Genomic DNA, 26,637 nt, shown 5'->3' with positions numbered 1-26,637 from the left:
TGCAGCTTGCACGGTTGTGGCGCGTTGACAAAATATGTTCACATAAGCACCTGGCAAAGTACTCAAAACCTCTTCTGTGGTAGTTCCTGCTCCAGTAGGAATCTCCAGGACCACATCGCGCCGCGATAACGCTCACACAGACGCACAATGTGAAAACAATGTCGCTGTCGCGGCTGTTACTGATACACATTTTATCCAAACTGTCCATTATAAACATGTGATAACATTGTTTATAGATTTACTCCTAAGTCAACTTTGGGTATATATTGTGTACAGTGTGTACTGACTTTACAATGTCAGACTTGGTTCAGATTTACTCCAAGCTGTATCTTGTAAGTATATCTTTTGACACAGCAATGGTAAAGAACGATGTTACCAGTCAGCACATACCGTAACGCATGCTCTGATTGACTTTGGCTCCGTAGTTATGAAGGCGGATATTGAATGCAGTTGTATAGACACAGCCAATGTATTGTTGAAAATGTACAACAATCGTGAATTGTCTTTTGACCATGGCATTTCCCAAAAGCCCAAAGCTCTTCAAGAATATTCTTGTGCAGAGAGACATAGATAATGAACTGTATCTTCGACAATTACGCTGCCATCAGTGTTTACATGACCACTGAGCTGTGACTGGCATTGACAGGAGTTCAGCGAGGACACTGAACACCACAGAAGCCGAGCCCTCCCAGCGTGAACTGACAGTAATATCCCCTCCCAAAGCTCTAAGGCATATAAAGCTGATTAGCCAGCTAATAAATCTGATTAACCAGATAGTGATTCTGGGATGTAATAATAGACCATGAGCCAAGATATACAAGCTGGGCTAATCACCATAATTTCAATATATCCCCTCTCTGCTGGGGACGCAAAAGTCTGTCCAGCTGCCCAGTGGAACCAGCATACCCTTACTCATCACACAATGGCCTCTATTTTCTAACTACACGTAATCTTGAAATTAAAAAGGTATCAGACATTGATTATGTTTGGCTTATTGAATGTTAAGGTTCTAATACAAACCAAAACATCCCCTCACTTCCTGCATCTCACTTGCTCTTTGTTTAGCTGTTTCTACTTGTCCTACTTTTTGCTACTTGTCTCAAACTACAACACATCTGTTTGTGATTCTCTTCTTTGAACTGCCTTCTGCTACCCACAACGTTAACGTGACCCAAACAGTCACGTAATAGACTGCAGACAGAGCCGTGCCCTTGATTGCTTTGTGCCTCTCTGCTTATCAGAATTGATGAAGTGCACAGACTGTCAGACGTTGTTACAGAAGATTGGATTTTCGCACTGGAGACGTCTGGAAATGGACGGCTATCTTTAAATGACACCACAACTTTCCCAAGACTCACTGAAATGAAACCGGTGAAGTCATGTGCTGTTTTGGGGATTTCTACCTGCTGGGATAATCTGAGAGCTAAACCGAGAGATAAGTGCAAGACTGTCCCCCCACAGAGGGCAACCTTTACACCGGACATCTGGCAAACAACCAACAGTGGGCATAAGCACAAACCCAACATTGTGAGTGGAAAACAGCTTTGTATGGTTAATAGATCTCAATGAGACGGAGGTGGAGATGGCTGCTGATGAGCCACAGGAGTATTATGAAGAGAGCCATTTGACAGGATGAAGCAAAAGTACACGTGTTGAAGTCCAGTGTTTACCGAGTGGACCACAGTTACACACAGGGGATCAGCCGGTAGAGCACACTCTGAAGACTCAGCAAAACCTGCAGTCTCAAGGGGAACTATCCTATCTGTTCTGTTGGCCTCCACCAAGCAGGTCTGGAGTTGAAGTACTGATGGACCATTTTTGGTTCAGTCATGTCTAAGATGACGCACCCAGCAGCCCCGGCGCCACAAAGACAAAGCACCACAGCCTCGATGTCAGCATGTTGACAACTAGAGCACTCTCTGAATTCCTCCTCCCTTCACTTTCCCCTGCCTCACCCTTTTTTTGGGATTCGAAAAACGGGACTACTGATTAATGCTTAAAATAAATGATTTCCTGGTTAGTGCCACCCCAACCAAGCACATTGTGTAACACCAACCTTGCGGATAATGAAGATGAGCAAAAGAGAGCACAACCCCGACGAGCTGACGAGACTGATAAGACCAACAAGGCCACCAAAAGTTATCCTCATGAAGCTCTTCTTCTGGACTTCATGTTCCTTTTCCTACTTAGGTACATAGTAGAATGAACAATATGCACTCAATTTATTCTGCAGAGTTTTCAAATATGATATATTTGAATTCCTTAAGTCGAGCTGCAGCTACATATATACTAAATACTGTGCAAACTTGTTTGGTGACTTTGCTAAACTGTTGTCTATAATCTTCATTGACAACGCCCAGGACAGCAGCACTAAATAACTGTTTTGTGGACTGAGCTCAGACACAATAAGGATGCATGGCATCAGATCTTCTGTCAATAACCAACACTTCTCTACTCTCAGGCTATTGCCCGCAGCCAAGGAAAAAGTGTTGTTATGAAGCCACTCTTAAAAAAAGAACAATTTAGGCACCTCACAAATGAACGATTCGAGTCCAATGTGACGCCTCCTATTTTTAATGAAAATGATTCTCCCTCAGCAGCTAAACACCCTCTTGGTCCAAAACAATTGTTTTGTTGTTTTCCAGTTAGGAGCTGGACCAACACACTGAGACAGCTCTTGATAAGGTCGATAATAAAATCTTGGTATTATTGGATATCAAAGCTGCATTCAATCCGGTCGACCACAACATATTAACAGACAGACTGGTAAACTGGGCTTTCGGCACTGTGCGGACAAGTTTAAATCCTATTTCAAGGATTATCTGCTCTCTTCTGTTCCACAACTACATGTTTTCAGCAGCGGAATTTTTGGAAAGCAACAAAATATCTTACAATAACTATGACGCACCGATATCACCAGGTTGATCCTGGGAGAGTTGCTGTTCGTTCGGGGTTGCTTTGTTAATTAACTGATGACCCAGATGTGAAATTCTGGCCCCTGGAGCAGGTGCCTGTACACTTTGGACCTTTAACACCTTTTTGTCTGAGGTAAAGTGCTTTGAATTGCCCTGTTGTCGCAAGGTGCTATACAAATGAACTCCCTTTGCCTTCAGTACATTCGTGCGTGGTCATGATTGGCTGCGGTCACTGACGAATTACTTAAATCTGTCCGTTCACTGGAAACCAGCATGAAGAACATTATTCTCATCCTGAACAACTGTAATCTAAGAAGGAGGGTGCGACCATCTATCTTTACTGCCTCCAAACACACATACCTTCACACACACGCAGCCGCACTCCAAACCACAAAGTAATTGCCAAAAATCTGTCGGTGTGGCTGCCCACCACTTCCACAATGAGCTCCAGTATTCCTTTGCTTTGTCGGAGTACCGTAAAGCATTTTCAAAAATTGATGTTCACACGGATTTATTTTGCACGTGAACCCTCCTGAATGTGTTCTTTCGACAACTGTGATCAAGTTGCCTGTAACTTTTACAGAGGAAATTCTTTCCTAGAACTGTCTGGGCTTTGAATTGGGGATTTTTACATTTCTTTTCCTGACACAAACCACTATTGAATAAGTCATTGTGGTAAAACAGACCAATCACAAGGAGCAATAAAAAGAGTGACCAAGCTCCCGATGCTAGTGGGTGAGTTCCATTGCACTTACAAGACTTTATACTGAATACATGTCCATATGTGCAACTTGTCGTGCATTTAAAGCATCATGTAAAAATCGTATTTTTGGACGTGGTCTCATTAAATAGGTGAGTGGGTTGCTGCAACACCTCTTGATGGGCTGAGAGAGAAAAAAAAATATGTTTTTATTCCTCATTCTTCACAAGGGAAGTGAGAAGCTTGCATGAGTGAGAATGAAGATGACACCACTCATCGTCAGGTCTTTAGTGAGCTTTTTCCAGGGTGCAGAGGAGGCTCTCTCCGTTGCTGTTAGTCCCATCTGTCAGGCGGCTGTTGGACAGCTCACAGGGGTCCTCTTTAGAAGCTGCATGTCTCCTGTGGTCCAAAGAGGACACATAACCATCTCCAGCGTCCGATGAAGCAGCTTCACCGTGACCCGTCCATCGGTCTCCGTGGACTCTTTTAGCGCTTTCTCCCTAATGGAAAAGTCATGTCCTTGCCAGGATCTGCACTGGGCTCACAGTAATGGGATCCACTGCAGGCCAGTGAAAGACCATTAAACTCACGGAGTGACAGTGATGAGCAGAGCACACGGCGGAGACTCGGCCTATATGTGAACAGCAGGAACACCTATTACAGCCTGAGTCACCCTCTGGCAAACCTTGAGGCATTTTACCTGGCAGCTGAAATGACACTGAGCTTCAGCTTTTGCTCTTTGATGGCATTTCTCTCGGAATACGCCCCGTGCACGGTTTTTGCATCGTGAATGAAATCATTGAAAAGACTGTGGCTCACTGTAAACCGTCTAACAACATCATTTAACGTGAATGTTTTTGCAGCTGCGTTATTTGTGCGTTAACTCAGCAAATCTTGTTACAGTGAGTTATTCCCAGGTGGGAGATTGAAACATGCCGAATGAGGCTGAGCAAAACTGAACATACAGAGCGTCTAGTGTCTACAAATATGAGCCCACGGAATGGAAAAAAAGACTCCAGCAAGTCTCTTAATTTAGTGAGTAAAAAAAAAGAAAAGCCCAGACGGTATGAAAGAGGTATGAAGGTATGATTTGATTTGCATCCAGACACAATGCGAACATGGTAAAAGGTACTGTAACTGCACAAATACACACCTACAGACTTCTGATGAGGATGAATGTTGTTACAATGTCTGGAATGATTCATGAAATGACATGAGCAGTGACATACACTGAGCACTGACTCATAATATCTGTTGAAAGTCCTAATTCAAAATCAGGTCAGGCCAAGGAAAAGCAGGACGTCGCTCTATGGGTTTAGTTTAGATCTGCAGAGATCTTCTGTGATGATATCAGCTGTACTGGTGTCACAACATCAGCCCTCTGATTTCACAAGCGGTTCAGAAGTTCACTCCTAAACTTGAGTGTGAAGTCCTTCCTAAATTCATAGTAAAATATAACTAAACTAGCCTGTGTTACGTGTTGATTTACACTCATATATTTACATGTTATAGTGAAAAGCTGGAGCTGAGAATACGATCGTGAAAAATGTGAGTAATTCTCTCACTCTCTCTTTCCCTTTGTGCTTTTCACTTTCTTTAAATCTTTCCTTCACTCTCTCACACACACTAGGGCCTCTGATTTCCTGGCATTTCCCGACATTACACTTTCACAACGACTGCAGCAGATATTTTGGGCTCACGCACTAATGCCATATGCAGGAGGAAAGACGAATAAATATTTTGTCAGGACCTTGCATTGTGTGTGTGTGTGTGTGACACAGATTAAGTCCTAAGCTCGCGTGGCAGTGAACCAGATCGGCGTTTGGCATTTAGTTTTTGTCTCCCGGTAAATTTCGATTACATTCTACACAGCGTTGATCCAAACAAAGAGTGAGTCTCTTGTTAGGGGAATAATTCCTGCCTTGTTCCTATCCCATCTGCAGAGAGGCCCGGCTGCTCAGCAGAAAGGCATTTAGATGGAAATAGGCTGAACCGAACAGAATCAGATGGGGATGTCACAGCTATTGATCCATACGCTTATGCATATGCTGATTTGATGGATAGAGGGCTGCTATGAAAAGTGCCATTTTGATATTGTGGTGCTTAAACCTGATTGGCTGATGGAGGAAGCATAAAGATAGCCTTTCTGCAGCAAAGTGACAAGTTACAGCGTTTGTGATGGGCTTTTTTTTCTTCCTTTCTTCCTACATCTCCCACCCACTTCCCCTTATTCTTTAACACTTCTTACCGCGAAAGAGTGAACAAGAAGCAAACATGGCGCATGGCATTCCATTGAATTAAGTAATATCCTGTACAGATAACAGCCCGTATTTGGGAAACCTCTTGTTTTGTAGTGCTGCTCACACCCAAATCATAAATATGTGCAGAACTTTCATATTAATTCATTTTCACTGAGCAGAAAGCTCTTAAAATGGGACATACGCAATGCTTTTGGTGCTACATTGTGCCCATGTGGAAACTTATAAACTTCAAAATAATCAAACCGACCCAGCTTCTTTTTTTGCAACATCCGGTGTTTATTTGTTTTGGTTGCCGGAGCCATGTGAACACTAATGAGGGTGATTTTACACTGATTCAGAACCCAAAATGTATAACATTAAAACACTACAAATCCAAACCAGACAAGCTGGCAGTGGTGGAAACAGGGATTTAATCCAGGGCAAGCCCCTGAGATTCCTTTGAGGTTATTTCTGATTCCCTCATGTCTGCGCAGCATTGTGTCTACCGGCATGTTAGGAAGGAGGAGATGTTGCCATAAAGCTGATTCGATTTTTTTTTGGTGGTGTGTAAATAGCACCGTTGGCTCTGCGTTTCGGTGTTTCAACAATACCCAGGCAGACAGACACGGAGCCAGCTGATTGTGGTCTGGGCTCCATCTCTGTCTGTGTGTTAGTGGAGCGGAGCTCTCACTATATGCTGAGCGCTGTTGGTCTGGCACACACATACAGTTCATACAGTAAATGAACACACACACAAGTAGACAGCCACAAACAACAAAAAGTCTCCAGCGTCTATAGCAGCTCAGATGCCCTGCCCTGTCTGTGGAAGCAATTTAGACCACTAAACTATGTCATAGATAGAGTATGGAGTATATTTAGCGTGTATGTTGTGTTAGCTTTAATATATTAGCAGACACATTGCTGGCACTCAAAGCAGAAACAAGTAGAGGTGTAAGACATACTCAGATCTTGTACTTAAAACTATACTGGGTAGTTTTTTGTGTAATTTTTTTCTTCTATATTTGTTGAAATTCTCTGCCAACAGCAATACACAAATCAAATAATGGGGCCACCACAGGACTGTAATGATCCTCCCATTCTCCCTCTCTACCTGTCTGTCTTCATGCACATGCATACTCTGTCCCTGCACTCGTCACAGAGTTTTCCAGACGCTGCGAACTTGACAGCTGTGAGCACCAACAGAAGCCTTGTTTGCTGCGTACGTTCCTTCTGGTAATTTGGGCGGAGTGGCTTTGAAAGAGAGGCCTGAAGGGACGGGCTGTCAGTGTTGCCGACTTCTCGACTTTCTCGCTCGATGTAACGACTTTTGGAGCTCGGGCCGCTAGTTGCTTTCAAGAGTTGGCAACACTTGGCTGGATTCTTTCGGTTGGATCATTTTTAAAAGCTTGATTAATCAAAGAGCTTAAAGTAAAAGTCATGCACTCAATGTTAAGAAAAAGTAGCAGCATCAAAACATAATGAAAGTAACAAAAGTACTTTGAAAGAATGGTCCAGTACATTATTATATTATTGGATGGCAAACATTGATGTACTGTGTTATGAATTTAATGTTGTAGCTGGTAACGGTGGGGCTAATTTTAAACAACTTCAATTGCTGGGTGAATTTCCACTATACATCAACATAATAAATGTATTAATTATATTTTGTCTCATCAATCTGAATCTGCCAGGTAACTAGTAACTTGAGTTATTAAATACATCTCGGGGCGTAGACATATAAAGTAGCAGCAATTAGAACATTACAAGTACCTCAAAATGATGCTTTAGTACAATTTAGCTACTTTCCACCTCTGGGAATTAGACTGTTTCTTTTTTATTTCTAATGAGGCCTTACAGTCGTATACATCACAAACCACAAGTGACCACACCCTCATTCTGCCAGGCTTTATACATCTCTGCTTCAGACCACATCACCCTCTGAGGTAGTTTATGAGAACTACAGATGTCTGGTTGACTGAAAATAAACAGAGGCAGCGCTGAGACGAGTTAGTCCTGCATACCGTATCCCAGAAGATTCTTAATCAACCCTATCGCTATGCAGCTGTACGCGAGGCGAGAGCTCGACTCATTGAGGAAAAGCTACCCATCAAAACATCCACAATCACGGCAAATATTCTCCGCCTTTCCCTGTGTTTCTACGAGAGCTGTGCCTTTGAACAGCCCCGTGGCTGTATCCCATTACAGCCAGAGGGTAGAGCTGAGGCTTGGTATGAGGAGCAAGAAAGCAGAGAAGGGCCCAGTGCATGATTCTAATCAATTCAGGCCTGCGCCGGAGCAAACGCTCTCTAATAACTTCTGGGGATGGATCCGACTTGCGAGGGAATGCAAACCAGATCGCTTAGGAAATTCCGCGACGCTCTCTTTGCACCAAAAGCCCCTCTTCTGAAGGAATGTGCTCTAACATTTCCCCTCAGCTCCCTGCTCTCCCACACACACAGCTGCCCTTCAGAGAGTCACAGCAGAAGAACACAGGCCGCTGGAAAGGCAGAGAGGGAGCAGTCATGGAGATAGACCACTGCATATATAAACATGTCGGTGGTTGAGGGCAAAGGAGCGAGCACACAGGAATGACGATGGAGAGCGGGAGATTGATGGGGAAATATGAATAAGTAGTCTAAATTGGGACTATAAAGGAGGAAAATACCGAGATAAGGAGAGGGCCGATCAATCTGGATGATGTGTGAGGAGAAAATGATGGAAGAATACGGAGAGCGTGAGTAGGAGGGACGGGGTGTTGGAGGAGGAGAGACGTTGGACAGTGATGGATTGTCTCACCGTCTATCAGGTGAGGAGTAGGTGGTGAAATGAAAAGTTCAGATTAACATATGACATCACAATCACCACCAACAGCACCCCCGGAATTACAAAAGATGCTGGAATTATGCATTCTTGGAAAATGACACTTTGTGTGACCCGCTGTTTGAAAGAGTGAAGAAGCACGAGAGGAGTAGCTGCTCCATGATGTAAAGTTAGCTTATCCGATAGTCAAGATACATGTTTTTTCCCACCACTGAGGATCCAAGAACCCAGCACCCACAGCCAGTCCTCGTCTCTGGAGACCCGCGGGATTCGATATGAACATTTAAAACATCAGTGAAATATATCCAAATGTTTCTCTGCAGAAAACTGCAGATCTATAAATCTACAGTTCTGATCGTTTCTAAGCCTCAGGCACTATATGGTGAACCAGATGTTACTGACTTTTTACGACACTTGTGGGATCTTTTGAGTAAATCACTGTTTGAAGATGATATTAGCGAGCATCATAATTTTATGATTAACGTCCCTGCAGAGAGGCCACAAGTTGTGTGCGGTACAGCGTGTCCATGAATTACTGTCCGGAGAAATCTGCACACATAGCTGACGTTTTTGGTTCTGTGTTCCTGTGCTTGAGTTTCTTTTTTTTTTTAAAAATCAGGGCAGTGACTACCTCAACAAATTCTTGGTGGGTTTAGCGGAAACTTTGTTTGGATTTCTCTGCCCGGTGTGCATGGCGGGAAAATGGGTCCAGAAAGGAAAAGGGTGGGGGGGGGGCAGAGTGGGGCCCACTGGTCCCTCAACATCCCTGTGTTGAATATGAAAATATATTATAACATAATGTGTTCAGTATGCAAGCTTGAAGGAAACCATATGAAAAGATCCCAGACAAAGAGCCTTCTGTGTTCCAACTGACCCCCTCCCACCCTCATCCTTCGTCTGCTTCAATTGAGAAAGGGAGGGAGGGAGCAAAAGAGAGAGAGAGAGAGAGAGGGGAGAGGTAAAAGGGGGAGGTGTGTGTGTGCAGAGTTGTAGGAACTGAAAAGGGGCAGTACACACACTCGCTGCCTCACACAGCCAGACCCACCGGAGTACAGGTGAGCAGCATGACTAAACCAGCACGCACCAAACAGGAAGGAGTGCAGAATCCTGGAATTTGATCTGTCGCGGTGAGACTGTGATTGCTGCACACTTTGTCACTTGCAGCCCGTTATATTTGATCTGTCACGGGGTAAGGCACTATCTTTGTTTGGAGAGGGAGAGAGAGAGTGAGGTGGGAATGCAGGGAACTGGAGCAGAAGAGGAGGGAAACTTTCTTTGTTTGAGTGGATGACAAACATCTGGAGCCGCTGTTTTTCCCCCTCGGTGCAGGCTGCAGACTTGCAAAAGGGGGGTTGGTTGGCTGTGGTCACTGATATCCGAGCCTATTGTCCTGACTGTGTGAAGCCTGTGGTGTAGCCAGGTTATAGAGTTAAACTGCACTGTGTAACATTAGATGGTGTATCCAATTAAAGACCTGGCTGGAGCTGTATTGACTTACATATATAAGTAATTGCTTCCTGTTAACACAACAGGTGAGGCCCATAAAATGCTTTACAGGGGGCCAACTGTAGGTTTTCTAGAGCCACATGTTACCATAGATATATTCCCTAATGATACGCCTTCAGTTTGCCGTGACAAAAGATGCTTTGAAACTGCAGCACAAGTCGTTTTGTCAAAAGTCTCACTGCGACGGGAAGAACAATGCTAAAAGTCAGCACCACTTATCAAATAATTCCTGCAGTATTGATATTGTTCGCACACATCTTACATTTTTAAAAGTGCTTGTACTTTCTTTCCTTTTATGTCTAACAGTTTTCAGTTCATGATGGACTGCTTCAGAAGCCCCCCTCTCCTCTCTTGGCACCAGATCACACACGCCTACTTCAAGTATTTATCTTTGCCTCTTGAAGTTCCCCACCTGTGACTCTGCAAGAAAAAAAAGTTTTCCTCCGCATGATTTATGACAGCACTTTGTAAGATTCCTAAAAGAGGAAAGGGGAACAGAGAGACGGAGACATTTGTGGACTTTTATTGGAGTCTGTGTCTTGCAGTGTGTGTTAGATGTCAGTCATCAGCCAGCGCAAGCTGAGGCATGTTGACTATCACAGCTTCCTGAGGAATTATGAACCTGGAATGCCAATTTCAGAGCACGACCCAAAATTATTTTGGAGAGCCGCGAGGCCCCTTCAATGGTTCTTTGTCTGAGCAGTCCCAAGAGAGAGCAAAGGGCCCTGCTAAAGCCTTTAGCATTTACGGCTGAATTATTTTTGCTGGCCAAACTGTAAGGGATCCAGGCAAAAAGGAAAGAGATAACAGACACACAGCAGCTCTGCCCAAAAGGGATTCAATCAAAAGGCTTGCCAGTCAATGCCGTGACCAGATGTCTCATTAAAAGCTGGGTAACTGATACACTTGCAAGTCTTACAGTAGGCGGAACGCACGCTCACCTGACATCCACACATCTCGCATACCTCAAGACATGTGCGCCCAGAGCAACTGACGATGCACAGACGCCATACTTGAGGTTAAAATGCATGCAGTGTGTGAGTTATTAGGTGGCTGACATGCTGTCTACATGCTGGCTATTGATGCAGATGTGTAAAAAAAATGTACAAGACACTGTCCATGAGAGACAAATGATTGCGGTTTGAACGGCTGCCAAAGCCATTTCTTTTGAGCGAGGCATAACGCAGAGAGCTGTGGGATGTTTGGCATCAGCGTATACGGATCAATCATATATGTCGACTGCGATTACACACTAAAGTGGCCAATGAGCCAGGCGGGAAAAGATACCCATGGCTCTAATCATGGAGGTCAATGAGTGGCGCAGAAAACCTGTGTGAGGGTGGGAGCGGAGCTGAACAGGTGGGCGCTGTGAAATGCTTTGTGAACTTCAAGGCATTTAGACGGTGGATTGTGGATTTCAGGAGTCGATATGTGTGTGTGTGTGTGTGTGTGTGTGTTTTTATTTTTTAGCAAAGGCTCCATCTCTTCCACATCTGTTCTTTTTCTGGGAGTTAATAAATGTTTGCAGACTGGATCAAAGAGTCGAGTCAACCCATGTTTCAACCAGACATGCGCTCACCTCCGTTCTCTTTGAGTACAGCAAATATGACATCTTGGAACCACGGAAATAACTTTGAATAAAAGGAATGTAGCACGATGAGGTGCTAATTTAAAAAGACAATGTCGGTCTCCAAATGAGATCCCGATAGAACACAACACTTCTCGGCGAATCAAAGAGTCAGTGTGTCTGAACAATACCGGCTTTCATCTCTTCTCACTTGACACGATCACGCCAGTAAACAAAAAGGATTTTTCTTTCTTTGGCAGGGAGGCGGGGCACTGTTTTGTTTGGGTTGATTGTATTCAGGGGCCGAGGAGCCGTCCTCCCACTGACTGTCATGACTCAGCTGTCATGTCACAGGGATGCGTCTCCACACAACACAATCTTCAAGGGATGCAAACAAGTTAATGGCGCTTGCACACCTTCAAAAGATGAATCTGAGCGTGGCTGCTATGCCTCAAAGGAATTTCAGAAGTAATGATTTTGTGTGGAGCTCTCTGCACACAGACCTCCCACTCTGGTGCGTTACAGTGGTGACTCACAAGCAAACACAAATGCAATCGGGATCAGCTTCAAGGAAAGGCAAGTCTGATCACGGAAAAGGATGTGCGCACACTGGTTTATCATTACAAACGTTGTTAGTGGCTGCCATTAGCTTTGAAGTGAGAACACGACACTGTGGATCCAATGAAATGCTTTTTCCGATAAGAGGGAGGCATGAAAACGATCTCATTGTTGGACATTTAAATAGTAAAGTCTTTACTTCCTACCAAGTAGATATCTTTAATGCTCATTCACTTTCTCACCGTTATGCATTACATCACATAACCCGAGATAGAGACAAAGCTCTTCTTTTGACAGGTTTAATACACATTTCCGACCTTAAAGCCGAAATGAATGATGACCTTCTTCCGTCGTTGGAGACAACACTGAGTTCAGACTTTTATAAAGGCGTCTCCTCATTTCCTTTTCCACCCTGTTAGTCTGACTGCAGTTCAAAGTCAGAGGGCTGATCGCTATCTTTGAAGACAGAGAATTGGACTTTCATTGTCTCAAAAATGGACTTATAGAGTGAGATATAAGCTTTTAGGAAGCAAACCAGTGTTCATCAAAAGTATTAGATGAGCCAACTGAGTATATTAAAGTGTTATTGAAGCCTTTTTTTACTTTCACTTTGTCACCCACTCCAATTTGTAAAATCTGCAGACTCAGGTCTTGGATAGTTTATGTCCGGGAAAAGGCGTTGGGTGGAAACTCGTGCCATTACAGAAAGGGCAGCGAGGGAATATTGTGTAGGATTCTTGTTCCAGCTGTTTGCCAAAGCGGCGGTTTGTTTGTGGGTAGATGCAACATCCAGCTTTTGTCTCTGCAAATGTTACATTTAAATATCACAATTGACGAAAGGTTTGCATCACTGAATCCTAACTTGTATATTTATCTTTCTTGCAGGTGCTTTCTGGACAGAAAATGGACCCAGTGAGGAATACTGGATAAAAAAAACTGCCACCTTTGATTAATTTATCTACGGCTGAAGCTTTGTTTGCCAAACTAAAACAGTGTTTTACAAACCGGATGAAAATCAGAACACAGCCATCAAATCTTTTCTACAAGCAGCAAAACAAACAAAAAGAAAATCCGAATGGACCAACCGCCAACCACAAAATTACTGCATTCATGACAAATTCTTAGCTTGAGTGTGGTGATGCATTTCAGTATTAATCAAAACTACCACCAGAAGAAACTATCCCTCTCAATTGTGGTTTTGTGTATACACAAAACAACATAATTGATTATACAGAGACTAAATCTGGCTTCAATGTCTAAGAAATAACACAGAGCACCAGAATAAAGCTTGAATTGAACACATTGGAGCTCTGAATACAAAGCCGTCTCTGGAATGACCTTTCCAGAGTGAAATGTTATTCCCCACATGCACCTAACAGCAGGAAACTGCCATATACACAGTTCCCCTTCACGTCACTGTGGAGTTATGAACTCCAAGATAAAGGGCAGATCCTTTTCTCCCAAAGAAAAATTATCTGCGAGCTGCAGATTGGGATGCAGACGAAAAGCATGTTTTGGTGACCGAAATAGCAGAGGAGGAAGAGAAACGTCTGGGAAAGAAGAACAAGGAGTATTAGAGAAATGCAAATAGAGAAGACAGGACTGTTTCTCCGCCCTCAGCCAGAATTCCAGCAGAGCACAACAAACTTGTGCAATTTTTTGTGGCAGTTGTCCATGGGAACTCATCCAAGGCACATCAGAGCTGACCCTCCTGGGAGGTCCTGTTAGTTCAAGAATAATACTTCACGAAGACCAAAGTAAGAGCACACTTTTTCCGTCAACTTCGGGCTGACTACAGGACAACATGTGGAAGGATTATTGCTGAAAGGGGAGCCTCGATTGGAAGCAGCAACTTGGAAAGCTGAGCTACTCCTTTCCTTTCCTCTTTTTGTGTGTTTGCGTCTATTTACAAACATATTCCCACGCCTGCCAGTGAGGACTAAAACTTCCATCTTCCGACTGCACCGACAGTTTCCTCTTATCAGAAGAGAAGATTGAGTTGACTGGAACGAAACGCTCACTTATCCCCCCGTCGAGGGCTTTTGTTTCTGCTGTAAGCAGAAGCATTTTACTTTGAGTAGCGATGGAAATGGAGAAGGGACATACGTCTATCAGGAGGGGCGTGAGCTGGAGTCCGGGAGGATTGAGAAAACCACTTCAGGCAACACACAACACACACACTCCTGGGACAGAGTGCAATGCATCATGGGAAACGACAGGATTCAACAAAGAACAGATGAGCCGAAAAACAAGTAAGGGTTTGTTTATTTGGTATTTGCTGTCCTTATTTGGGGAGCACAAGTAGCAGCAAGAAAGGGGATTGTTACTCTGTTTCTTCAGAACACAGAAATGTAGTTGTAAAGACGTTTGCAGTGGGTTGTTTGTAGCACTGCCTTAATGCTACAGTGACGCTTTAACTCTCGTACATCATGACAGAAGACCGAGAACTGAGAGCAGATAGCAAAGAGAGAAAACCGGCAGCCCTGCCTCCTCAGTGCAACTTGACACAGTGAAGCTCTCCATGAAACATCTGTTTCCATGCCTTAAAAACACAACAGCAATGGAAACGCAATCATGCATCATTGCTAAAGGCCAGTCTGAATATACAAGACAGCCACTGACACTATCGGGCTAACTTGAGGCAAAAGTTGTTCGGAAACTTCTTCAGACTTTTCTTTTCACTGTCACAGCTGTCAACCCCCAGTAAGTAAGAAAAACGACGAGTTCACGCTCTATAACAACACCAACAACATTCTGTTGTTAAATGGAAAAACAGTGAAACAATACGTGGCTGGAAAGCTGGATAATTACCTCTGGGCTGTGACAAGTCTGTCAGATGTAGTTTCAAAGACAGTGAAAAGACATTGTGCTGTGAGGAAGTTTAACAGGAAGGTCATGTCAATTAGATAACTGTCCCTGATATAGATCTATAGCCTCTGCACCTCCAACACGGTTCCTATCACTCATTACTCACTGATTAGTTTCCTTAAATGGAGCACGCGCCACCAAAAACAACACAGAAACACAGTTAATAGTAGACTACATCTCTGCAGAGACCTTCCGAAACACACAGAAGTAACAGTATGAGCAGCAGAGCTTGATCTACTATTCCCCCCACGGGGTCCACTGAGAGTTTAAGTCACATTCAGTCGGGGAAGATCCCAGGAACCCTGTTAATCCTCGTCTTTCCATACCGCTTCACACATCAACCCACGGGGGCCGGTGCTGTCATCCCACTCACTCCATAGCCCTCGCCCGGAGAAAGATAACATCCGACAGGGTAATCTGACCTTTGATACACAAATGCAGGGTTGGCCCCCTGATTTAAATCCTCCGGCTGTGGGGGCAGTCTGCTCTCACCCACGCGGGGATTGAGGTGCTGGGACCGAGAGCAGAGGGGTGAGTTATAGGAGAGGGGGTTGTAAGCAGAGAGATGTGGAGGCTCTTGCATCATTGCCGAGGGCTGAGTTTTGTCTCTGCTGGAGGACAGGAAATTCCTATGTTGCCCTTGCAGGTTGGAGCTTAGGGCCCGGAGGGTTCAGGGAGGGCAGACACTCGGTTGGGGGCGGGAGGGTGGCGGGGAAGGGGGGGTGGGGGGTGGACTGCACAATGAACAGTCACTTACATGGTGATATCAGACAGACATGGAGGGCAGCAGAGGTCAGGTGCTGGATCTCTGGAGTCTCAGTGGTCTAATCCATACACACATTGTATCGCTGATATCCCTTTCCACTTCAAAGACTGCAACAAGGGTCAGACACTTCCCTGCCATCGCAGGGCATTAGGCAGAGATAAGCCGCTCAATGCTCGCCATTGATTGGATACGTCTCCAGAACTGTCAAAACAAAGTGCAGTCTATGTGCAACTGCTAAAACATCAATGCGTTCGCAACAGAAGCCCTGAGCTCTTTTTCTCTCGCTCAGAGGCATGTCTCTGTTTTTATAATTAGCAGAAAACCCCAGAGGTGGGTGGTGATTCGGAAAAGTGAAACAGGGCTGGAGGCTGAATGACAGGCAGCACAGCCTCCGGCTACGGACCACCTCCCTCCCCGTCTGCCTGTCTGTGTGCCGGAGTGCGCAGAAAGAGAAATCTGATCCCGTGTCTCGCTACAGAAAGGGGGTGTGAAGCTATCAGACGCAGTTAAATTGAAAACTCTTGTGGAAGTACAACAAAACAGCGGAGCTCTGAATTTCAAGAGGAGAAAGGTAAGGGATCAGGCACTAAATTGGATCCAGCAAGATACATTTGACTTTCGGTTGACTTCAGCAACCCGAGGAACAACTTGTGAGAAGAAATAGGACTTGTTAGAAGCAGCGTGTTGTTTTAGTGACTAGACTTCGGCTACCGTCCATAAACTTTAGGGGATTTTCCTCCTCATAAATCCACAAGTTATAACCGAAGTCCATTTCACTTTTCTGTGTAATCTGTTCCTTGTGAAATCTGTAATAAACAATGTACATTAAAAAGAACATCAGATTAATCTCTGTTTATTAGTAAAATATAAACATATTTTTAAATTTTAAATTTAACTGGAATTTCCATGACGTGGTTGGTGTCATTTAATCAGATGATAACCAACGTTTTTTTTTTACAGATTACTATCAAAATCACTGAAAGACATGAAACAAAAAGTCCACATTTAATAAGGAGTATCACTTTTTTTTTTTTTACTTGGCTCGTGATTTGAATCACTAAGGGGATCTGCACCTGCATGCGTGCTACTTGATGACCACTCTGGCTCCCACTAGAGGTAGATGTTTACAGTCAAGGGTCTCTTCATTTTAAGCCTCACTGCTCTGACTTTGGTATATCCAGGTGGCCTTGGATTAGAAACAATTAAATACCTAATAAAAAACGGGACCTGTGGCAGTATACCCACCCATATTGATGAAATGCGCGCAGTATCCTGTAATTACCTGTGTGGTAGGTTCTCTGCTGCAGTCTGTAAAGGAAGGTGATTTATGTTAATGCAAATTGCAGCGAGAGGACATGCTTGTTTAAAGGGCTGTGTGATCACACTTTCATCTGTATTATATTGCTGACACAAATATATAAGATGGTTGATATAGCTCCTTTTAATTGTGTCATGTTCTCTTTTTTTTTATCTGTCAGTGTCAGATTGAGTGATTCAACATAGTTGATTCTGACATTGATGTATGTGTGCATTGATGTATTTCCTTGCAGACATAACCCACGTCATCATCAAAGGGTGTAATTGTGGGCCTTTAAATGCACTGCAAATTTCCATCATCCAAATTGCCCCTATAGTTCTTTATATATTTAAATAATAATAATAAACTAAACGTATGCTATTGATCTTTACATGGGTTCATGTAAAAGGAACTCATAGCTTACCTTCGAAGAGTTAAATCAATTACTGTGAGGGCAGACGGAAAGTCTGTCAAATCAATAACAGACGCATAATACTCATTTATGCTGGGGGACGGATCATGTAAGCCTTATTCTCTGTGCCAGGAAAAACTGCATCCAGAATTTGTTCCGTAGGAAAGCTTTGCAAGTGATTGATTTACGCATAATTATTGTGATTGGCACATTGATTAGATCAAATAATGTAGCTGTCTGGATCGTCACCCTATTAAATGAAGAGAGAGTCTATGGCTGTGTCAGTGAGACGTTGAATATCTCCCACCAGTCAGCGTTACATAAATTAGACGAATAACGGGTGTGACCACAACCAGTTATTCTCCTGTAAAATGTCCATCAGAGAATATATAACTGATGGTTTTTTATTCTGAAATGCAGCTTTGATTTTCCTCTGGTGAACTTTAAAGCGAGCAGTCACTATATTTAAGATGGGAACACTTGATTGTATAGTATGTTTATAGACAGCGGTCTAAATATGTCATTTTTGGAAGCCGTTGATTGTAAAAATGGTCTATTAAGGCGCTGAGGAGCAGAATTGCTCAAATGAACTACAGAGAGAAACCAAAGGCATTTTGGAAGCTCAGGCAGGGAGTTTTCTGAGCGGTGGAGGAATGCTCAGGGAGGGACTACTGCAGATGGCAGAGGAAATAGCTTCGCTGCCTTCTGCAGTTCTTTAGCTTAAAAAACAAACTGACAATTTTCAAGGCAATCAGCAAACTTGCAACATCAGCATATGTCGTGATTGACAACAACTTCTTTAGTATTCAGGGACACATTGACGATAGTGCTATGTTTTATTAACTTTAGTCAAAAGCTTATTAAAATGTTTCCTCGGCCTGCGTCTGTTCTTTGTCTAAAGCTCCACTGTGCTGAGTCAAGTGTCCACAAAGCCGTATTTTTCTTGCTGGATTTGTGGTAATCAAAAGGACTGCAAAGAGCAATCAAAACCATGTGTCGCAGGAACAATTATGTGGGTTTTTAAAGACAATATTTAATCTCAGACTTGTTAAAAATTTGTCCTTGCTAGTTCTCTCTATGTGTACATAAAAGCGGTTTGGTGAGTTTTAATTAGATGTTGAGGGAGTTGTCTTTGTTTGAACACTGAACAGTAGATGCAGCACATTGCTAAGTCTTCAACCATTTAGGGTCCCTTTTGTCATTAATCAAACATCTCTGTTGTGAAACACACACACACACACACACACACACACACACACACACACACACACACACACACACACACACTGTGTTGTCTCTCATTGATCAGGCTATTCGCTGTCTCTTTCACTCCAGATCTGACCAGGAGTGCCAGTTTATCAGAGAAGGAGCTGAAGGAGGCTCGTGTCAGGAGTCAGATCATCGCTGCTCAGCTCACCGTCCCGTCCAACTCCAGCTCCAGAGGCGTGCAGCTCTTCAACCGGCGAAAACAGAGGGTCAGCGCCTTCACGCTCGAAAGCTGTGGAGAGGGGTCAGGGACGGACAGAGCTAAGAATGTAAAAACAGACCCTTCATCTAACAAACTAACATGGGCAGAGAGGAGCACTGAGGAAAAGGACAGAGACCTGAACTTTAAGAACAGCTCTACTAAGCCACTCTCGTCGTCACCTGGGAGGGTCCACTCAGGAGGTGATATCATAGAAGAATCAGGTCAGGATTTTCAGAGGGGAGACTACATGGAAGACATTGTTATCCAAGAGAGACATTTCCTCCCTGTCAAGGAGGAGCAGGAGGAAGAGGAAGAGGCAGGAGATAAAATCCATGAGGACAAAGTCAAGGATGAGATTCCCCCTGGAAGTAATAATAGTGATCCAGTTCTGATGAGGCATGATGAAGAGGAGGCAGACACTCATATGGGCCACACAGGGTCAGCTCCCCCTGGAAAGCTTCATAATGGCTGCCAGAGTACCTCTGGAACTGAGAGGGTGTCTGTGCCCACATCCAAGCAGACAAACACCATCATCAATCGAACTGCCAGGCCCTTTTTCTCGCCGCTGACAGTGCAGTCCCCAGAGGCGGCCAGCCCTGTCATGGAAATTCCCCCTCCTCCATCCTATGCCACTCCTCCTCTCCCTGCTATCTCTGCCCCTCAACCATTGGCATTCTCACCTCCACCTCCGCCTCCGTCATATCCCACACCTCCTCTACCGGCCTTTACAAACCAACCTCCGCAGACCTACTACTCCAGTCCACCTCCGATGTCCCCTTTTATGCCTCCTTCCTTTAATACACCACCCCAGTTCCCGATGTCTTCTGTGTCTCAGTACCCACCCATGCCCCATTATGGCCCTCCCACAGCCCCAAGGCCTTCCACTTTTGTTCCTCAGCCTGCTGGAGAGAGGAAGCCGATAACACAAATCAAAACAGGAATACTTGAGGAGGGTGCTGCGAGAAGGGGGAATAGGAAGTCAATGTTCACATTCAAAGAGAAGACAGTTGTCGCGCCGAACCCTGAGCTGCTCTCTCTGGTGCAAGGGGTGGATGAAAGGAAGAAACATGGACATAGATCTGTGCCCGAGCCGGCATCGGAAGAGGAGTTGCTGGCGCTGGGGGCAGAGGCCTCCAACTTCCTCGCCAAGGAAGAGGACAGAGCCGAGGATGCAAGAGCTCCAGAGTGGGCTTCTTGCCTGAAGACCTCCAGGACCCGTCCAAAGGAAGAGCACCAGCCAGAGCAGACCCTCACCAATGTATCAGGAAAGGGGGCTGAGCTATTTGCCAAGCGTCAGTCCAGGATGGAGAAATACGTCGTTGAGAAGCAAAATGCAGGACAAATTAGGTCTCCTTCTCCCACGATGTCTCTGCCACCATCTTGGGTGTACCCATCAAACATGCCCGGCAGGGTCAAGGCTATTGCTAAAAACTCTGACATGAGTGCTCAGCTTTCACAAAACCTAAAGGCCCAACAAGCAGTCAAGCAAAAACCAAGACAAAAAGCTGCAGCACCAGAGCCAATTCCAGAGGCCCCTCCTTTAGAAAATGGTTGCACCCAGATAGAGATGGATCTGTCAAGGCACAAGCCCTACCAGCTTTCCTCTTCTCTCTTTGTCCTCAACCCAGTCAAGGACCCCATTAGTACCCTACCCAGAGCAGCACCCCTGTCCAAGAACCTGATATCTTCCCAGTCTTTCTCTCGAAAGGCTTCTTTACCCAGTAACCCTCCTCACTTCAGTGGCCAACCTATGTCGCCACAGCTGCCTCTCAGCCCCAGAAGAGGAGCGGAATATCGGCCAGATTCAGCCTGCGTGGAGCCGAGAACCAGCTCTTCTATGGCGGCTTTTTCTCCAGAGCGAGTGTCCTCTCCTCGGTCAGGGGTCCAGGCGCCAAGGCCAACGTTTTCTGCCAAGAAGGCAGGGATTGCGCCACAGGTGTGGAGACCCTCTCTGTACCATTTTTAAAAAATGTGTTTAAATCCGAGTGACGATTAGAAAACAGAAGCTGTTTTTAGTAGGGCTAAATTTAATAGTTTTCTGCACCCTTTTGCTCAACTCATGCCTTCTTCTAGTTCTATCTCTTGTATTGTAGGTAGTCAATGATGTGGAATATTAATATGCGTATCACACGTGTTAGAAAGCAATTGATGTGTCAGAAAGCAATAATGTATACGAAACACAATAATAATTGCAGACCTTGGCCCTTCCTAACCAAATTATCTACCTGATTACACCTTAATTCTTCAGTGAATTTATACTTCTATTTTTTCTACAATTTACTGTAAAAAACAAATAAACAGCAGTAATTATTCTTAAAATAAAAATGTGCCTTGATACAATCACATAAATTCCAAGACGTTCGCCTTAAAATACATACATTTTTAATAGGTTTTAAAATGTGATGATAGACAACCTCACACTTTTTCCACTTTGTCTCTCAATTCTGTGAGCACAAGAGGATGCTGCTCCATAAAGCACTTTAACAGATGGTCTGGCATCTGCTTATGATCTATGATTTGCAATTTAATGCTACTCACTGACATGAAAGTTGCAGCAAAATAACTCCTTTTATGTCTTTATATCTTCAGGGTAATTTACTCTGCTTTCCAGCATTTTCTACATAAATATATGTTGTATACTTGAATTCTTTGATGTTTCAAACTACAAGCTGCATACTAATTTGCATCATGGACCTACATATGCATTGTTTTCGTGACTTAAAGCGGTAATTGCAGAGGTATTTCTTTTACAGGACATCATAAATCACTGTTGTTTTAGGACTACAGGGTTTATGTTTGTTTCTTTTCATAGAATTTGATTCACTGCTCTCTTCTGCTCTTATCCTGTCTGAGATGATTGATTTGTGTGTGTTTAAGTCTTTCCTTCTCTGATTAAAACTCTATTCTAACACTCTGCTGTGACCTCTTCTTCCTTTTTCTCATTTCCTGACTTCCTGGCTTCTTTCAACCATTAATTTCACTGTTCAGTGTTTGTTATTTCACTTTCTTGCCTTTCTTCCGATCACTGCATTGACCTCAACACACTAATAAATAGATGATTTGCTCCATGAGAAACATCTATCTTGGAACATAGCATGTGTGATTAAATTGAAATAGAAATTTCAGCTTGCCATCGCAAGATCATTTACACTTTAATTAGAATTTTAGTTACGCGTGTTCATGTTCAAACCTGCCCGGCTGTTGTTGATGTTGGTTTTCAGACAAATGGTTTGATCTTTGACCTTTTTTTTCTTTCACAGATGCCTTAAACTTTTTTTAATATGACCAGTCACGTTCATCTTAAAAGCCCATACCTTCTCGGTACTCCTGGTATATTATTATCACCAGTGGAGATTATGATATAATTGTATTAATTATTATATGCATAAGATGGAATGCTGCTCTTGCCTTAGTTGAGTAACTTCATATCCCCATGAAGGTCACCTCAGGACGGCCAGATGACAGTAACCTGAGAGAGACACTAAAGACTGGGCCTATGTGTGCTGGAAGAGAAGAAGGAAGGGAATACTTAGAGATGACCTAAATGCCACTTGGGCTGTGACTTAACACTTAGATACTATTGTACAAAAACAAAATCGCTTGGTATAATTAAAACGTGCCTTATTGGATAGGGTTAGCATCTGTTTCAATATATAATATTGGTCTTTTGTAAGTTTATGCAGAACCAAACATCTTGTTATGGAAAAATTTAAACCTTAGAGTTACCATAATGAAGGCATTTATTTATTATACATTATACTAACATCATTATTTTCCAAGCTGTATTTTGAATATATGTTTCCAAGAGTCTAAAATACATTATTTGTCAACAGACACCAAAAGATTCCTTCCCAGTGGAAACGCCCAGTGAGACGGCCACGCCAACCAGGACGCCCAGCCTCACCAGACGTTTCAGCAGCCCGGAGGGCCCCGCCGCCGGGACCTGGACTCCCAGCCTCCAAACTAATCGGCCCTCCACCACCATCTTTAGCCGCTCAGTTACTTCCCCTGTATCCTCTTCCAGGGGTACAAGATGCCAATCCCCTAAGGCCAGTCAGAATATCCATTTATCCACAGTTACCTCCACTACAACATCTAGACCCTCTCACACATCTACAGCCACCTCTCCACGCTCTCCTCCCTGGGGTTCAAGATGTCAATCCCCGATGGTGAGCCAGAATACCCAGCCCTCCAGCATCTCCTCCAATCCTGGTTTTAGACCATCCCAAACGTCTACGACTACTTCCCCGCGTTCTCCTCCTTGGGGTTCAAGATGCCAGTCCCCAATGGTAAGCCAACATACCCAGTCTTCCACCATTTCTTTTGTTCCTACTTCCAGACCAACCCAAACATCTACAGCCACATCTCCTGTCTCTCCTCCTTGGGGCTCACGTTCCCAGTCTCCTGCCTTCTCTCAGACCAGTTTATCCTTCCAGGCTACTAAACCTCTGTACACATCCTCTGTCACCTCTCCTGTTCCCCCACCCAAAGACAGTCGCTGCATGTCCCCTATTGGTAATAACCCAGACTCTAAAGCCAACCACCGCCTCCTGGCTAAGAACATCATCAATGCAGCCAAACGTAAAAACAGCCCCTCCCCTGGCGCACTGAGCGGTCACAGCTTCCCCATCTCACCTTTGGGAAATTCCCACCAAGGCTACGACTGTCACAAACCACCCATTAGCCCGTTCCAGTCGCGGGCATTTGGTGCCCAGTCCCCTACATTCACCAGCCCTCCTCCAACCCCAACGCAGAGGATCTGCTCCCCTGTGAGGCTCTACAACACTCGCTCCCTCACAGACTCTGATGCCTCTGTTGAGTCGGAAGACTCAGGCCTTCGATCGCCTGGCTCGCACTCCTACAACACCTGTCCCCGCGGCTGGGGCAGTAGCCTGAGGGTGAAGAGAAGCACCGTCTCCACAGACCTGTGAGGGTGTTACAGGAAGGCAATCAAAGCAGGATTTCAGTTTTTATAGACTTTGTGGGCATTGGATCAGCCAGTTAAAGAGTTTCTGATGGCCTTTCTGTAACTTTGAATACTGATCCTGGACAATGGTACATCTTGTATCAAGGTAGTAATAGTATTTTATATGACTCACATTTGACCGACAAGACCAAGCTTTTAAAAATTCAGTTGCTGTGGCTTGTACGTTTTCTTAATACCAAAAAGACTGAAAATACAGTAACGAAAGGTATTTGAATTCCCTTCAGTTGATGTTATATTTTCTACACCTGTGCAACAAACATACACCGCTGTTCAAGTTAAATGGTGTTAAATTAATCCAATGTTAATGTTGTCAGTGAATAAAAAGGGTGTTTGCTGGTCTGATGCAAGTCAAAAAGGGAAGGGACTTCAAAAGTAGGATATAGAAGAGACATTTTGAATGAGTGATGTTTAAATATATAGCTCATTGGACTGGACAATACTTTGTTTAAGGCATTCTCATTGCATTAATAAAGGATGACATTTACCTATACAGTAAATAGTGATTTAGATTATGTTGGGTATAATTCTTTCATGACAGAAGCACAGTGGTAGGTTGGACACATGCTATTCACATTATCATACAGTCACAGTATTCACCACAGTTTATTATCCATTTTAATCAATTTGAAATAAATCATGTGCATAATTATATCAGTGCAATAATCAAAACAATAAACTGCATTTATTATGTATGTTATATGTTGCTATATGTACTGCATTTGCTAAAATGAATGTAAGCTGTACAGACAGATTGACAGCGAATGACGAGGGGATGAGGAAATGAGGGGATGAAGAAATGAGGGGATGAGGAGATAAATAGTGAAGTGGAGGTTGTATGTGGCATTGACGCACCTGTTCAATCAAACACTGTTTCCATGATTCAGGAGGAGATTTCAAAGGTTTTTTTTGTGCTAATGTTTAAACATTGCTGATGAACAATACAGTGAACAAATATTAGCTGTCAACGTGCAAATGTAATGGAATATTGATTGCAATATCCATATCGGAGATTGATGTTTGCAGGCCTATGCTTTTTCGCTTTAGCAGACCACCTGTAATGTCTTTCATGAGAAACAATTGAACACATTTTGTGCCTGTACTTCTTGTACAAAGTGGCCTTTTGGTTAGATGGGGTTCAGGAGCGAATGTCAGAGAAGGTTCAACCCAATGTTGTTAAAAAAAAAAAAGGTTAGAAGTATGTTGTATGTTATAATAATCTAAGTGCTTGTGAGAAAAGGATAAGAACAATGGGTTGTATTTTAAATACATACATATCTCTTTTTAATACATTTTCTTTGACTTCTAAAGTTTCTTTTTTATACTTGATTTGCACTTATGTTCATTCCATTTTAATGGCTCAATTGGCATTGTTTAAAAACTTGATTTGCTCAAATGTGTCATTCCAAAAAAGAACAAGCAAATAACTAACAATGAGAACATTCTTGCGCAAATACATATGTTTACATGCTGACTTCAAACCACATCTGGCTTTCTTTTCACACCATTTGCATCTTGCCCAGAACTGAACCAGCACACACAACAGACATGAAGCTCAAAAGCATAAGCACATTTCTAAATATTTACTTCAGTGTGTCTTTTGAGTGACAGCAACACCTGCCAGAGGGCGACCTGGCTCCTTCAGCAGGATTACGTTTATGACTGTCATGGATTGGTGTAAACCTGGGTCACCTCTGAGCAAACTGAGACACCCTCAAATACCCACAGTAATCATTGTCCTTGTTAGTTATTTTTTCTTTTGTGAGCTGGAGGGTAGTTTTTTTTCTTTAATACAGCATTTTTTTTTCTCATTTCAAAACTGTATGATGCCTGAAAATCAATGCATAATAAAAAAATAAGTGAAAAAGGTATTGTCCTTTTAAAAATTGTATGTATTTCATAACACCTTGGACTGAAAACTCTGGTAAATTACTATAAACTGGTGTAGTAATTTCCTTTCTCGAAATATACAAAAGTACCAAAATGAAACATTATGGGTCATGTCATGGAATGGACATCATTTCATATACAACACATTTCCCTAACATTTATACTGTTAAATTAGTCTTTTGCTGAACTAATTAATTCATCCTATGACTGCAAAAGATTTAGGACTGCAGTAAGAGCCACTCACACGAGGATTCCTATTTCATCTGGTCCTGTCAGGCACTTCAACAGCCACCCCATTAAAACTGTCTGGTAGTGGAATTAATATATTTTGATGCAGTTTAGTAGTTGGAGTGAGATATTATAAATGGTCTATTTTCAGTCATTTTGACAAATACCACTAAGGTCTTTGATTTATTTAACTACAACATAATTACGAGATGACTTACATGTGTAAGGGATCACCCACCACATTTGGGAACGTATTTCTTTGGTTTTATGCTTCACTGTGCAACATACCACACATCCGAGGGGATAGTTAAGTGGCTGCAATGCCCCTTATAGCAACTCCTCAGGGTGAAAAGAAAACTAAATTCACATTCATCACAGGTTCATAGACTGCCATCTGTAGGACTTTCGATAGAAGTTC

General features: G+C 43.4%; 1 protein-coding gene across 2 annotated transcripts; it reads left to right on the top strand.

The window, feature by feature from the left end:
- Positions 1-9,683: 9,683 nt before the first annotated feature.
- Positions 9,684-26,515, top strand: LOC137791404 (synaptopodin). 2 transcript variants are annotated; one of them, XM_068586337.1, is made up of 4 exons: positions 9,684-9,730; positions 13,192-14,558; positions 18,985-21,053; positions 22,951-26,515. In XM_068586337.1, the coding sequence occupies exons 2-4, from the start codon at positions 14,390-14,392 to the stop codon at positions 24,046-24,048; spliced, it is 3,336 nt and encodes a 1,111-aa protein (XP_068442438.1). In that variant the 5' UTR covers positions 9,684-9,730; positions 13,192-14,389; the 3' UTR covers positions 24,049-26,515. The 2 variants fall into 2 exon arrangements, with proteins under 2 accessions (XP_068442438.1, XP_068442430.1); XM_068586329.1 differs by having other exon boundaries at positions 9,718-9,802.
- Positions 26,516-26,637: the final 122 nt, after the last annotated feature.

This window comes from Clinocottus analis, unplaced genomic scaffold (genome assembly GCF_023055335.1).
Source record: "Clinocottus analis isolate CAN_PGR_092001 unplaced genomic scaffold, fCliAna1.0.p SCAF_10, whole genome shotgun sequence".
Taxonomy (NCBI): domain Eukaryota; kingdom Metazoa; phylum Chordata; class Actinopteri; order Perciformes; family Cottidae; genus Clinocottus; species Clinocottus analis.
This window is presented reverse-complemented; position numbering and strand designations above follow the sequence as displayed.

Excerpts from the sequence above, each read along its gene's own strand:
- LOC137791404 (XM_068586337.1), top strand. The coding sequence starts at position 14,390 with ATGGAAATGGAGAAGGGACATACGTCTATCAGGAGGGGCGTGAGCTGG. Across the intron at positions 14,559-18,984 it reads ACAGATGAGCCGAAAAACAA|ATCTGACCAGGAGTGCCAGT; the intron begins GTAAGGGTTTGT and ends CTTTCACTCCAG. Across the intron at positions 21,054-22,950 it reads AGGCAGGGATTGCGCCACAG|ACACCAAAAGATTCCTTCCC; the intron begins GTGTGGAGACCC and ends ATTTGTCAACAG.